Source organism: Xyrauchen texanus, chromosome 14, assembly GCF_025860055.1.
Source record: "Xyrauchen texanus isolate HMW12.3.18 chromosome 14, RBS_HiC_50CHRs, whole genome shotgun sequence".
Classification (NCBI taxonomy): Eukaryota; Metazoa; Chordata; class Actinopteri; order Cypriniformes; family Catostomidae; genus Xyrauchen; species Xyrauchen texanus.
Window position 1 is genome coordinate 43,783,605 of NC_068289.1, and position 13,307 is coordinate 43,796,911.

Here is a 13,307-nt window from a genome sequence, read left to right on the forward strand (position 1 = left end):
ACATTTGGCTCACTTAAAGTAAATTGTGAGGCAATGCAAACGTTAAAAAAGTACTCCCTTACAAGCAGGGCTTGGCCGACTCAGCATTTTCACAAGCCTAAATCCCCCGCCCCACAAAAAGTAATAAAGGTAAACTGGAAACTTTAACTGCATCCATTTGTTTGGACATTTTATTTGAACAAGAATGATATGCATTTAGTAGGGCACAGGGCTAATTATTTCAGTAATTTCCTGGAATATCTGAAGGCAAACATGGACATTTAGAACAGGAGTAGGATAGAACATGAAGAAAAGGAATAGTCTAAATACACATAGAAACTTAAAATACAACTTTTAAAATTGCAATAGCAACTGTAAGTGTAATAGCTTCACCCTAGGTTTAATATAAATCTTCACCAGTTACCAGTTAGTGTTACTGCGCACTCTAGCCACTTCATCTATATAGCACTTTCCCAGAATTCAAATGGGTCACATACGTTTTGTGGTATCCGTGGCAATATCAAGTGAATTGGTGATTTGGTAAAAGTAAATAAAAGTAATTGTTGTTGTAGCGCATCCATTGTTAATTTCACCAGGAAACTGTCATGATACGTACAATGAGCCACATAGAAATCCTTTTGCAAAAATGTAGGTACAGTACATGTTTCTATGAGACCAGGTTGCAAATATTGGGTAAAATAACCAAAAAAATAAAACAAAAACAATCATTGCTAAATATATACTGCAATATTTACTCTTGAACATGAAACCTCTAAAAAAGTGGGCGTTTGTTAACTATATGGATTAAATATTGTAACACTTCAACTCAGGGTTTCTGGTTGTAGTAATATTTCGGTGTGGGAGACAAAGGTGGACAAATTCAACACAGGGAGACTCTGAAACACATGTCACTCTTTCTCTTTCTTCTGCTGTTTGGATTGTGTTTAGTCAGAAAAACTAAAGCAAACAGAGCCGGTAGTGATAAGAGTTTGACGGCAGTGTGAGTATCAGCGGCAGTGCAATAAACTCCAAACTGCAAGTCCATAAAGCAACCAAATATATTATCCATCCTCAATTACTAATAACCCCAATAAGCTGCAGCTATAAGAGCAACCAAAATGCTTTATCTCAACCTCATAGGAAAGACAAATCACAAACAAGACCTTTAATATAAAACATTTTTCTCATGGAATGCAATGAGATATATATTTATGAAGAGCATAAGGGACACCTGCATCTCAGATGTTTCAACTAAAAAAAGACCCTAGTCATTTCAAATATTTCCCCACTAGAGTTTCAGTAGAGTATTTATTACCAATAAATGCCAAAGTTTGCAATAAAAAGTCAGATATTTCATTATGAATTCAAATATTTCTCATTAAATTCTTCCAAAACCAAATTATCTGAGCTATGCTATCCACATTAATTTTATAGCACAATACTCTTACTGTCATTATGTGTCTCATGTGGGACTATTTAAGGACAAGCATCTGAGATAAAGTTGATATTTAAGTAAACATAACTGAAAAGTCTCCTGAGCAATCCTCTGGGAACCAAACATCTGTTGGTTGATATCCGAAGAACCTGGCCAGCACTTCACAAGCCGTGTATCCAATTTTGCAGAAATGAAAGCAAACATGTCTTCATCTTATTTCATCTCTCAGATATAGTGCATCCCTAATAATACATGCTGAAGGAAAATCTAAAATATTCTGTCATCAATTTACCCTTTGGCATTTGTACAGTGCCACTGAATTGGCTAATCTCCTTACAACCTGGCAGCACTGAGAGCAGTACTTCGTTTTGGGCTTTCCAAGAAACTACGAGTTTATTCTGAGAAGTGTAGCATAACAGATATTCCTATATTGTGCAATTTCCTTGTTTTTACACTAAACTGAGGGAGAAAAGAACAAACCAAATGCATGTGGACTATGTGATAAAACGAGCGATCTCTAGCATGACTAGCCCCATTAGTTTGTATTATGCACAAACAAATTCAATACACACATGGACAGCATGTTATTTACAGTCCAAAGGTCAGCCTTCTCTAATGACAATCCTCAGGATCGATTTAATGCTCAAGCCTGTTATCTAGTCAGCCTGATTAATAATACTCTAATACACACAACTCTGAGTGTCACGCTTAGACATTTGTAATGTGAGAGGAAATTCCTTTCTATGAAAACACAAAGAGAAAGGTGAAAATCATGGCCAGGTCTAAGGGGGGCCATTGCCCCCCTAGATTTTCCTTGAACCCCACTAACCTAACCCTAACCCCCACTGACAGCAAAACAATCAATGTTGCCCACCCCCAAAACATACAAGTGCCCCACCAAATATTGCATCCTAGTGCCAGTCCTGGTGTAAAAGTTAATGTGTAGTCTGTAATTTCTGCTCCACCAGCGTCACCTAACGGAACTGCAAAAAAATGTATATATACTGTATATTTTTAAACAGATTTTCCAACACTCCCCCCACCTTCCATTGTCCAGAAAAACAGATAGCCCTCCCCAAACTCATGCCGTAGGTGTCGAACTGGTTGAGATCCTCAAACAAACCTAACAATTTTGAAACCACCACAGATCCACAGTGTTGGGGAAATCAACATACTTAGGCTTACTTAGATTTATCTCTGAATATTAAATTGGATAGAGGTTGGATACATGCTTAGTTGAGCATGCTTGGTGAACATTTGAAAGGTTTGATGCACTCCCTTTTAAAGTAGCTGAAGTTTGACGATTGGGCCCAAGGCCAGATGGCTGTCCTCTGTGACCCTGACCAACAATTTGGCAGCACGTTTCATTGGAGCCAAAGTCTTTTGCCTCCAGTCTAAACTGTAGCGATAAGTGCATCCATATACACTGGCAGCTTGACAGCCTTTGGACAAGCATTGATACAAAAAGGTATAATTTTATGCAATCAATGAAATCCATGTTTCTATGGGTTTAACCTATTTCAGCTGAACTGTTCCCATAAAGACTGCAGTGTAACGGCATAGGCCCTATTTTTAGAGCTCTAGCGCTAAGTGCAGCACTATGTTTTAAGTCATAAGCTTAAAGTCAATGGGCGTGGCCAGGAAGTTTGGGTATTTTTGTACAGTGTGTTTGGCGAATTACCTGAGCAAGGTACTAATGGGCTGGGTCAAGTGCAAATTAATTCCATTCTAGTCCTATTCCTAACACATTGGAAAATATGGTTCTTCTCAAGTACAGAGAAGACAAGTATTATTAATAATTTTAATCTACTGACACACAAGTCATGGCTAGTATTAACAGTGTTTGTTTTGGAATGCACTTCACTTCTACTGGTCGATTTTGATTTTAAAAAATGTATTTATTGAAACAAGAACATATTAAACAAAAAAAATATTTCTGAATTCAAATTACACTTCAAGCAAAACAAAAATAAAATCAAAATAACGAAGTGGCCAAAATAATCATATCACATTCATTCATTTTACTCTCTTCAACTTCTTCCACCGGCCCCTTTTGCAGTGACTTAAAAATCACTCTATGACAACAGGTGGAAAAATACCAATACAAATTAGATTATAAATATAATTGCAAATATAAACATAATAACAATAATTGAAAAATAAACCATGACCTAAAGATAGTTTAACACAAATCTCATAAATATTTGTTTCATAAAACAGCTACAACAGCGATTGCCAGGGGAATAATTTATTGATCCCCTATATTATCAGAGTTTATTACCACTTGCTGGTGGAATCTACGAACTGCAAAGGCAGGAACTGAGTTTGGTCTTTGCGCTACGATAAGGCATGCTTTTGAAACGTCTTAGCACAATGACCAATTTCTCAGGAAAGTAGCAAACTGCACTTTGAGTCACTTCATTAACATACAATTCACCCACAGTTTGTGTGCATACACCCACAGATACCACAAACACTTCCACCCAATCCCACTTGCATTTTGCACTGGCACGAATATTGCACTTCGAATTAGTGCCCTCACGAAAACTGCGTAAGACGTTGCGCAAGGTCGTAGCACGTAACGCTTCACTTTGCGCACTCACAAAAATAGAGCCTATAAATTAATAGTTCTCTGAAAAGATAAATATTAAAAACACACTCACACAAACACACTAATAAATATAACAAAATATTTGGGCATTAAATCCAATAAAAATTCTAATACTACATTTCTATATAGCAAGAAAAATTGTGAGCAGCTCAAACTAAAATAAATATCTTGGAAAAAACTTTAAAATCACTTTAAAGAATCTTTGTTTGCAAGGGAAATGTTATTATTTCCATAAAGGGTGCTGTAAGAGGGGTTCGTGATGTTCGCTAAGCCAATTCAAGTTTAGCAAATTTTGCCAGATAAACCCACTGAATTAGACATCCCCCGTCCAAAACACCACCTTCTGAATACATGTCAGCAAACCAACAATATGAATACATGCTCTTTAATAGACTAAAACAATAATTTGGCTTGTCATGTAAACACTTTAGTCCGATTTTGGATGAACATACCTACATTGTGCGCGATTTTTGCTGAAAGTTGCCAAGCATGTATACACGTTTATCGGATCACAGTTGGCTTCGCCATTGTGCACATGTGCCAAAAGACAGGTGACGCACGATGTGTATATTTAACCAGCTGTACTTGACCTCATTCCTTCAAATATTCGATTACGCACTGTGTCGTGTATATTTGGACAAACAGATGAAAACTGTAGCTTGATTCCACCAAAAAAAAAAAAACACACTGTGGCTCGATTATAACTGCATGCAAATGTACTACAAGTAAGAATAGAACACCTGGAGAGAGCAAAAGTTAGCTTTCCTATTCATCTCAATGGCATATGCAGCCCTCAGGAAGTACGCAAACTGATTCACCATTCAGTGACCATATTTATTGTAGTAGGTGGCAACAGAGTCGTTCACCACCGCAACAATGGAAGTGAACGAGAACGATTCGTTCACTTAAAAGATTTCTTTAAAAACACTGATTGATTTTCAAACTAAACACCACTAATTCAAAACAAAGTACTGAGAGCAGAGAGATGCAGAGAGTGGAGTTGTACTTGATGCGTTGACTTCTTTTGGAGCTATTTTCACTGGAGGAGAGGAAACACACGATTTTGGATGGGATACTGAATACTTAAGTGTCGCTAAGTCTAGTGCACAATGCATGAGACAAATTTTGTGCATCAAGACATGCAGACAGACCACATCGTTTTGAGTCATCTGCACATACTCCTGCCACTGCCACTACTAAAAGAGTATCACAAAGCAGTCATAGTGTGCATGCGGCGATTGCGTCTGTTTGAAAGGCTAGAGTGTTCAACTGTGCGCAAGACATAGCAGCACACAAAAAAGAATACCTTAACCTTACGTGAACTGAGAGGACATGCTACCATAATATTCAGAGCCTGTGGTCAACTCCTACAGTACAGTTATACAGTACAAGGCAACTTAGATCAACAGGCAGTGGGGCTTGTCCAGATGGGCACCCGCTGTGTGCAAAACTACCAGCTGGGATAAATAGGGGTTTTGATCTGCCCTGTAATGCAAGACCAACGTAAACAATCTAGCCTGGCCTTCATTGCACTTAGTGACTTTAAACCTCAATAAAATGTGAGGTCTACGGTGCATGGGTCATATCTAATCATATATCCAAAGGTCATTGGGCACCAGCACATAAGTAGGCCACTTTTTGGGTTGAAAATTAAATAAGTAGTATCCAAAATATGGTCTTTTTTATATATATTGGATGATTACAAAATTTCAAAATACACATGAAACAATCCTGGATGAGGGAGGGTACATCAGAGTTAGTCAGATTTTGTACACCTTTCCCAACAGTCTCCGTTATCCAGAGGTCTGCGTGTGATTGATCAGTGAGGAGGTTTGCCATTATGTGTCCTGTGTCTAGACAAGCATGTGGATCTCGTTATATTCATCGCGACCATCTTCATCAAAATTGGGCGTGTCCTCATCTGCATCCAACTGCAAGGAAAATAATAATTTTCAATTGCATGATTCTTGAAAAGATAGTCCAGTTTCAATACAAGTTAAGCTCAATCGACAGCATTTGTGGCATAATGTTGATTTAAAGGGTGCCTATTATGCCCCTTTTCACAAGATGTAATTTAAAACTTTGGTGTCTCCAGAATGTGTCTGTGAAGTTTCAGCTCAAAATACCCTACAGATAATTTACTATACCATTTTGAAAATGCCAATTTTTAGGTGGGAATCAAAAGGAGCTGTTTTTGTGTGTGTGTGTGTGTGTGTGTGTGTGTGTGTGTTTTAAAGCAAATGAGCTGGTGCTCCCCGCCCCGAGTTTTGACATCTCTGCTTTGGATAACTAGACATCATAAGCAATATGACTGACAGCGAAAATAGTGGTGTTCAGCCCTATATATTTGAACCGGAGTCAGACACTAATGAGGGAGAGACTCCGTCAGAAGTAACAACATTGAGAATGAACCAGGACGTTTCCGAATGGTTTTTTGATAAATCTATATATTTGTTGTAGAGTTTTTTCACAGATTTGCAACGATGGATGAGCAACACACACACACAAATACTGTTACAACGTTCGCTATGCGCTATAATGAAACAACATACATGTCCGTCGGCAGTGTCCGTCAATAGGCGTGGGTGGGGCCTGTACAAAGTGATGTCACTTTGTACAGAATCTGCGAACGGCTTGTTCTGAGACAGTGCTTATGATTAACGGGGATTGAAAAAAAGGACTGGGTGGATTTTTATCATTATAGGGTGGTTGTGTACACACACTGCCAACACACATTTATGTTCAAACACCATGTAAAAGTGAATTTTGCATAATAGGTCCCCTTTAAGCAATAAGGTACGAGAGGCCAAGCTATATTGTGAATATCGTCACGGTTGAAGGGTGATGTTAGGCATGACACAAAGCCGTGACTATATTAACAATATGGCACAGCTTTTAGTGCCTTATTTCACATATAAAGTGGTTATTACATAATACAAATATTAAATGTTCATTAAAACTTAATTTTTCCAATTGAAAATATAGTCCCTGACAGTAAAGAGTAAACTGAATGTTGCTAGGCAACAAGAATAACTGTCAGTTATGCAATTCCGTTGTGATTTATCATAAATAAAGCACGGCTGTTGACCAATCAGCATTGAGGACGGAACCATCTGTTTTATAATACCAAATAAAAATCTCAGTCATTTTCCAAAAAGGTTAAGGTGAGACACTAACAATGGAAGTAACAATTTTGTATGTGTATAATAATACCTAATGTGTATTATATGAGCTGTAAAGTCATTTAAATCGTCGTTTTTATGCCCGTTTAAGGGCTTAAAGTGTTAGGCCGTTATGGAAACGAAGTTGTACAATTAAATATAACTTTAGACAAAAATGGTTAGTAATTGATTTAATCACACAATCATGTTAACACGCATATCGTTTACCTCTTGTGGCTATCCTTTTGAACAGTGAGTATTTTAATTATTTAAAAATGTATTTATTTAAAAAAAAAAAAAAAAACTTTGTGGTAATCAACATTAATTGAGCTTAATTTGTTTTGAACCTGGAACATTCCTTTATACCAGGTGCAAACAGCACCATAGACAAACCAATGCAACGTGAATAAGCAGAACCCACCGCTGCAAGCTCTCTCTCCTCAAAGATCCTGGTGAGGATGAGTCTCCGCAGAGGTACAGTCATGATTAGGATGAAGGGAAAGGCTAGAGAGGCTACAGTCGACTTTACCACCCACAGAAGGACGATACACAACAACTGAATGATGGTGAACATGTTCATACGCCACGTCTTAACCTGTATAAGACACAAACCATGCCTAGAGTTACAGAGTCCAAAAGTCTGAGACCACGAGAGAAAATACTTCTGTATTTCATGTAAAAATCTATTCTATTAAATCTGTCAATATCAAAAAATTTAAGAGAAATACTGAATTTCTTAATATACTTGGTTTGTCCCCCTTTTGCTTTAATGACAGAATGCTCTCAAGCTGGCATGAACTTTAAACCTATCATCTAAACCGGATCATCCATGTTATCCGGCATGATTTGAGAATGTTCCAAAGAGCATCTTGTGTGCTTCAATTGGCGCAAGGAAATCTCACCTTTTGTACAAAGGAGTACACATGGTCAAGTGTCACACTTGCTAACATATGAATATTTGTATAGTGACCAAGACATGACCTAGAGAGAGTTTCAAAATCCGACAACTTTTGTTCATTTCCAGGTTTAAATTACATTTTTCAATCCCAGATTTTCAATGTGATCTCAAAAGGCAAGGTTTATAGAGTGCCAAATAAAATGGTCATATTTGCGCCACCTTGTGGGGGCTTCAAAAGCTTAATCACAGATAATGATTTTTGCATTTGTGAATGCCATCATTACTACCTGAAACACATGGGAAGAAGTGGTTACCTTGGTTACATAGATGTGGTCAGGGTGATGTTTGGCAGGTGTAACCATGAGTGTAATTCGCTCATACAGCTGGATACCAGTGAGAGACGTGATGCCCATGTACAGAAATATCCCAAACAGCACGGCCACAGGAATATGTCGCAGTAAATCTGTCATTACTATAGACATACCTGCCGCGACAAAGACGAAACAAGATAAAAGTGATGGCATTTTTAAATATAGTTATTTCCATCTGGTGCCACAAGTGATGCAAAAATTACACACTAAACCAATAAACTTATAAAAGTTAATAATCGGCATGAACAATTCTTCAGTACTAAAGATCATTAGCCTAACTGTAGGCCGTTTATAGTAGCTGAGCAACAGAGTAACATTAAAGGGCCTTTCACTGCACCAAATTGGTGTAAATTAATTGTTTTTCTAATTAAACATGCGCTAGACGTACGTCTTTGACCATTATGCTGCATCTGGCTGTTTTTTCAGCATCTCTGTCAGGAGCACTAAGCTTTGTTTACATGCCGTGTCAAGTTAAAATAAACTTCACCTTTTAAAAAGACACCTGCTTGTGTTCTGCTGCGCTGCATCTAGCTTTATTAATGCAAGAACGCGTTCGGTCTGAACTGACACTTAAAGGGATAGTTCACTGAAATATTACAATTCTCTCATCCTACCATACCAGATGTGTATGACTTTTCTTCTACAGAACATAAAACATTTTTAGAAGAATATCTCAGCTCTGTAGGTCTATACAATGCAAGTGAATGGGTACACAATTATGAAGCTAAAAACACATAAAGGCAGCATAAAAGTAATCCAAAAGACTCCAGTGGTTAAATCTATATCTTAAGAAGTTATATGATAGCAGTGGGTGAGAAACCCACTTTTTTCCTATAAATTCTCCTCCCTGCCCAGTAGGTGGCGATATGCAGTAAGAATGTGAATCGCCGAAAACAAAAGGAGAATGTGAAAATTTAACTTAAAAAAGGACTTAAATATTGATCTGTTTCTCACACAAACTTATCATATTGCTTCAGAAGATATGGATTTAAACACTGGAGTCTTTATGTTGCCTTATATACTTTTGGATCTTCAAAGTTTTGGTACCCATTCACTTGCATTATAAAGACAAACAGCTGAGAAATTCTTCTAAAAATCTAAATTTTTGTTAGCAGAAGAAAGAAAGTCATAAACATATGGGATTTCATGAGTGTGAGTAAATGATGAGATAATTTTTATTTTTGGGTGAACTATTGCTTTAATATTCAATGTGCAGTCACAGGTGTGTTTATCTAAATTTTTACAACCTCTCAGAACATAGCTCATCCAAACATATTAAAGTCAAATTTAGGGCACATCCACAAATAATATGTTTTAATTTGAAATTGAACTTTTTTTGCTAGGTTCACGCCACTCACAGACTTATGAAAGCACTTTCTATTACAGCATACTTTGGAAAACGATGATGTTAGGAAACTGAAAACAGAGTATTCAAACGAAAACATATTTGTGTGGACATGGCCTTAGAAACAAATGTAGTGTTTCTTACCCACTAGGATAGCCACACACATCCCAGTCAGTCTCTGTTCTTTCACTTCCTGTATCATGGGTTTCTCTCCGGGCGCAGTGGCTTTGCTCATGACAGTGAGTGCATTTACGTGAGTCACTGAACGCACAGTGGCTGCAGTCAGCCAAGGTAGACCAAAGAGTGGGCAGAAAGCTCCCAATGTCACTATCAGGAGCAGATCCAGATGAAAGCCAGAACCCTTCACCAAATGTCGCTCCTTCTTGCTCACTATCAAGCTGTAAAAGGAACGAGATAGATGTAAAACAAACCAAAAAATACAGTGGCCCCCAAAAAGAATTTAGACACTTAAATGAGACTTAAAAATGTCTTAATGTAATTGCATTAAATAACAAAATATCAAACCAAGTGGCATCAGTGCACAAATGATGCTGTAGCATAAATTTGCTGTGCCATTTTTGGTGGCGTAGTGCCTAGCCTCAATCTGGGTGGCGGAGGACGAATCTCAGCTGCCTCCACGTCGAGACGTCAACCCGCGCGCATCTTACCACGTGGCTCGTTAAGCGAGTTACCACGGAGACATAGCGCATGTGGAGGCTTCACGCCATCTCACCACACACCCCACCAAGAGCAAACCACATTATAGCGATCACAAGGAGGTTACCACGTGTGACTCTACCCTTCCTAGTAACAGGGCCAATTTGGTTGCTTAGGAGACCCGGCTGGAGTCACCTAGCACGCCCTGGGATTCAAAATCCCGAACTCCAGGGGTGGTAGCCAGCGTCTTCACCACTGAGCTACCTAAGCCCCCCCTTTTGCACTGACTTTTAAGCAACTGGTGTCGAGGTGATTTTTAGTGAATGTATGAAGTCATAACATTAAGTATGGACATGATCCACTGAGTTTGTCAACCAGAACATGTCTAAATACTAACACTGAAGGGAGAAATCACTAACCCGGTGTCTCAATCAGCTCCTAGCTCCTATGTCGTGAATCAGTATATCATGAATCAGCACCGTTACTGTATAAATGACACTATAGTTCATTGTCGTTGAAGATATTCAAGCGTATAGTGTTATTATAACAGATAAATAGAATAAAGAAATAAAAATATACAGGAGTGTATTTTAAACGTCTTTTTTAACAAGATTGTTTCACTTTCATGGTAATTATGAATGAAAGACATTAAAAACAACAGGCTTGGACTTCCGTGTTTTACACTTGTGCTAGTCAACTTACGTCCTGAGAGACTTTAGAAGACATAACGATATTTCCGGTAAGGGTACATAGTGAGCAACGATACTCTCTTGTTTATACAGTGCTGGAACGAGACAGCCCTTAAAATGGCCAACTCTCTGATCAGCGCCCTGACTTCTGAACTAGGGAGCTGATTGAGATGCACCCTAAGAATGAATTGAGCCTGCTGATAGCTTTGTTTATTTGTTTGTGCTGTCTGCACTTGTTTAGCGTCTTGTTCTTTAAGGGAGTTTTGTAAATCAAGCAACCATGTGATCATCATTTGATGAATTACTGCTGCTGTAACGATTGAGGACTGAGGCTGACAAAGGTTGAGGATCCAAGTGCAGTTAACTTTATTTAAACGAATGGAAACAAACAGAGATGAACAAACAAAACTACCACGATGGGCAAAAATGAAAACAAAACACAGGCATTGGAACGAACATCACCTCCATACAACCACTTTCACAAACAATCAACGAAAGACAGGGACTGAACCAAAAACCAGGGTATATATACATGAACATAGAACTAAGGGGCCAATGAACAAACAGAACACCAAACAAGATAACAAGATGACAAACAGAAGCAAATGGCAAACTTAACGAGGGCAGGTGAAAACAATGAACAGTGAACACGAGGGCTGACAGGAAGACTATGGAGGTACAAGGGTGACAAAAGTGAAAACTAAGGAATAACAAAAGTGACAAAATTACAAACAAAGTGCAACAGTGAGACAATACAGGGTAACCGTTACAGCTGCCATACACATTTACAATTACATTTAGTCATTTAGCGGACACTTTTATTCAAAGCAAAACCAGAGCATACTGTATCTTTAGCTCAATGGCAGGCAAAAGCACTGAGTTTTGTGAAAAAGACACAATCTATAATAAGCCTTTTAAAAAAATAAATAAATAAAAAGAATGAGTGTTAGAGGTCGAACGATAGTGGGTTTTGCCAATACGATAACTAAGGTGTGAAAACAGGCCGATAGCCGAATAATCAGCCGATAGTTTTTAAAATGAACAATATGAATGAAAACTTTCCGCTCAGTGTAAAATAGTGCTGACTTTTAGTAAGAATCACTTTCAATGGAAATACTTTATACATTTTACCCACACAGGTACCTTCTTCAAAGCCTTTGCCATCTGAAATTAAAATATGAATTAAAATATTACAGGTCAAATGAGTTTGTTGTTCAGCAGTATCATAAAACACTGCCTTGCAAAGCCAAATAACGACTGTATGCTTCATCACTACTGACAATATTAAATAATAATAGTAATAAATTGTCATATTAAATATATGAATGATGTACAAGAAAGGAGAGAGGAAAAAGGGGTAGAAATAAAATCAACTCAAGTCTTGTCTTTTTAAAGATAATTTTAGAATGACATTAGAAATATTCAGTGGCGGAGCTAGGGGGTGGCCAGGGGTGGACCAAAGCTTGGCCACCCCATTGGCCACCCCACTCGCAATTGCTGTTTTGGTCATTTTTTTTGGGGTCATTTTACATCTCTGTACAAATGCACAAACTTAACATGTGCGCACACCAAGGTCGCCACTCCTCTCTGTCCCGGGTGTCATTGTTCCATGCCAATGGAATTTGCTAGAGCTTGATCTTCTGAAGCAAGCGAATGGCAGAGCAAAAGCAAAAGCTCAAGAAGCATATTCATATAAGGTTGGCATTAATGGTTGAGTTACAACTGATGCTTAACTTAATTTATTTTGAAGCGCTCATGTTTATAACCTGATTGGAAAATATAGGACGCCCCTCAACCCAGTAAAAAAAACTCAACAGATCTGCACGAATTCAAAAGTGTTTTTTTTTTTTTCATTCAAAACAGTCTATTAAGAGGAAAGGTATGCAGTTTCCATCCTTGACTTTGTTCTTACCATTCGAACAGCTAATGTTAGCGTCCTCTCCACCTTGTCGGCAATGCAATTCTCCTGTGCAGCGAGTAGTTATAAACAAATTAATTATCAAACCACCTTTGGTTGTCTTAAACGACTGATTTATTGTACCATAACAATAATAATAACATGTATTGGTGTAACAAGGTAAAAGGGAATGGAGGAGGCGAGAACCGGCTTGACAAAATAAATGATAATTTAATAATGAACTTAACTAAAGAGACAAACACA

The 13,307-nt window shown here is 37.9% G+C and overlaps 1 protein-coding gene across 1 annotated transcript in view; it reads right to left on the bottom strand.

Annotated features, from left to right (window-relative positions):
- Positions 1–3,378: 3,378 nt before the first annotated feature.
- The window catches only part of LOC127654720 (anion exchange protein 3-like), a 49,696-nt gene continuing 39,767 nt past the window's right edge, over positions 3,379–13,307 (bottom strand). Inside the window, exons 18-21 of the mRNA XM_052142019.1 lie at positions 9,945–10,198; positions 8,399–8,568; positions 7,608–7,781; positions 3,379–5,956 (exon numbers count right to left, since the gene is read on the bottom strand). Of these exons, the coding sequence (XP_051997979.1) occupies positions 5,879–5,956; positions 7,608–7,781; positions 8,399–8,568; positions 9,945–10,198 (676 nt within the window). The 3' untranslated portion in view covers positions 3,379–5,878. The remainder of the gene's footprint in view (positions 5,957–7,607; positions 7,782–8,398; positions 8,569–9,944; positions 10,199–13,307) is intronic.